The 2,538-nt window shown below is 44.4% G+C and overlaps 1 protein-coding gene across 2 annotated transcripts in view; it reads right to left on the reverse strand.

Moving 5' to 3' along the window:
• The window catches only part of Ndrg3 (NDRG family member 3), an 82,830-nt gene that overhangs the window by 48,085 nt on the left and 32,207 nt on the right, over window positions 1-2,538 (reverse strand). The window contains exon 3 of one of the 2 annotated variants that reach the window (XM_004630886.2): window positions 589-624. The exons of the other annotated variant lie outside the window; for it this stretch is intronic. Coding sequence (XP_004630943.1) covers window positions 589-624 — 36 coding nt within the window. The remainder of the gene's footprint in view (window positions 1-588; window positions 625-2,538) is intronic. 2 annotated transcript variants of the gene reach the window in all.

Consider the following 2,538-nt stretch of genomic DNA (forward strand, 5'->3'; position numbering starts at 1 on the left):
AAAAAAAATAAATTAAAAAAAAAAGAGAAAGAAAAAGAAAATGGGGGGGGGTGCAGGTTAGGGTCCTGGGGATTGACTCCAGGGACTTCACACTGAGTTGTATTCCCAGCCCATTTCTTTAAAAAGTTTTTAAATAGGATCTTGCTAAATTGCCCAGGAAGGGCTTCAAGCTGTGATCTTCCTGAGTTAGCCTCCCAATGCTGAAATTAAAGGTGTGTGCTAATGCACCTGGCTCCCAGCCCACTTCATAAATTTTATTTTGAGATGATGTCTTGTTAATTTGTTCAGGTGAGGTTCAAACTTGTGATCCTGCCTTAGCCTCCCAGAGCACTGAGACTCCAGGGAAGCAACGCCACGTCTAGCAAGAAAAAGAGATCTTAATCACAAAAGGACAGCTCCACCCAGTAACCTACAGTCATAACGAAGGTGCCTGGCCGGCAATTCTTGAACATGACAGTAAGTAATTTTAAATAAACCAAATCAACATTAAGGATTAGCTACGTAAGAGCTCCACTTCTACAAGACCACCACCACGCCTCTCTGCAGAGAGCCTGTACAGAGCCTCTTCGGTGCTTGTACAGTCCTTACCTGACAGTCAAAGTCCTGGAAGTTTCGTGTACCATTCTGTCAACAGAAGGCAGAAAACACAGTCAGTTTCCCCATGCAGTTTCCCCATGCAGTTTCCCCAAATCCAGAGCAAATTCAGTTCACAGTGAAAGTGGTGTAGGCACGACCTCTTGATTGCCATAAAACTAAAATCATTCTCAACAGGCTTCCAAGGCAGAGTGGGCAACTGGCATGATAGCAAAGGCTACGTCAGCAGCAGTGAGACATGCTTAGTGGGCTTAATCTGAAAATAAAGGGAATGAACCTAGTTTCTTAACAAAGCTTGCAGCCTTGTGCCTCTCTATCAATGGAGAGCAGTGAAAATTTATGGGAAGAGGGTAAAATGTGGATCAGTCTCAGAGCACACCCTCAGTACCCGGAAGGAAAGGCAGGAGAAGCCAACTCAGACAGCATAAAGAGCAGCAGGAGCCAGGATGCTGAGATCTGGGAATTAAAGAAAGAATACAAAAGATGAAGCCATGGATGGATCACAAGAGGAAGACATGACATCTAAATAAGAAGAAAAGCAGAATCACTGAAGGGGAGAAGAAGGAAGAATGGGATCCTCCCACACACACATACTGGCACATTCATTGCACCCTACACAACTGGTGACAGAAAAAAAAAAAAAAAAGACAGCTGAGAGTGGTGGCACATGCCTGTCATTCCAGTACTGAGGAGGCTGAGGCAGGAGAATGACTGCGAGTTCCAGGTTAGGCTGCATCACACAGTAAACACAAGGCCAGGCTGAACTGCAGTAAGATCTTGTATCAAAACAAAAAGATGAATCGCTGTATCACTTTAAAAGTAAAGACAAAACCAGGCATGGTGGCACATGACTATAACCCCAGCACTTGGGAGGCTGAGGCAGGAGTTTGAGGCCAGCCTGAACTACAAAGTAAGACCTTGTCTCAAAATAAACAACAACAACAAAAACCCCACAAGACTGGAGATGTAGCTCAACAGTAAAAATGGTAAAGCATTTGTCTAGCATGCCCAAGACCCTGGGTTCAACCCCATAACTAACCACAATTTTAAGAAACAATTTAACGTGGTCAAAAGATCTAAGGAAAAGGGCGAGCCAGATAGCTCAGCACACTAAAGTGCTTGCTTAGGCAGAATGCAGCAGCCGGAATTCGATCCTCCGTGTGCCCGGGCCTGCCCCAGTGCTGGCCTGCCCCAGAGGCGCGCTGAGACATTGAGACTGGGTGTGGTGGCACATGCCTGTAATCCTAGCACTTGGGAGGCTGAAAACAGGAGGATCATTATGAGTCCGATCTATGCAATGAGACCCTGTAGACCCTGTGCTAAATACAAAAAAACAATGATCCAAGAAATAGTCACTGTGCTCCTAAAAAGGGACTATGTGATAGTAATGTCTAACTGAGAAATAAAGTCAATGTTGACAACTTAAGAGACATTTCTGCAAGGGTATGACATAAAAATACAAAAAAGGTAAGGATCATTGTATCTATTTGAGAAAAACAAAATCAAATTTCTGATTTGTTTTTCATCAAGTAGAAGGCTGTCTCTGAAAAAAAGTTTCATTATTAGAAACTTTTGTTTTTAAACTAAGACAATTTACTTGAAGGTGGAAGAAAAGGGGAGAGAGACAAAGACAGAGACAGACAAGAGACAGAGATGGAGACAAAGACAGAGACAGAGACAGAGACAGAGAGAGAGACAGAGAGAGAGAGGGGAATAACTAGCTACTCTGGACAAGTAGGGAGCCTCTGACAGCAAAATGCTCCTAGAAATTGTTTTATCAAGATATACTGGGGGGGCTGGTGAGATGGCTCAGTGGTCTAAAGCACCTAGTAGAACAAGCTTAGCAAAGCACAGAGACCATGGTTCAATCCCCCAGCACCACATGCCAGCCAGCCCCGCCCCCTGGTGGGCTGAGCTGGCCACACACACACACACACACACACA

This window comes from Octodon degus, unplaced genomic scaffold, assembly GCF_000260255.1.
Source record: "Octodon degus isolate 3935 unplaced genomic scaffold, OctDeg1.0 scaffold00037, whole genome shotgun sequence".
NCBI classification, from domain to species: Eukaryota; Metazoa; Chordata; class Mammalia; order Rodentia; family Octodontidae; genus Octodon; species Octodon degus.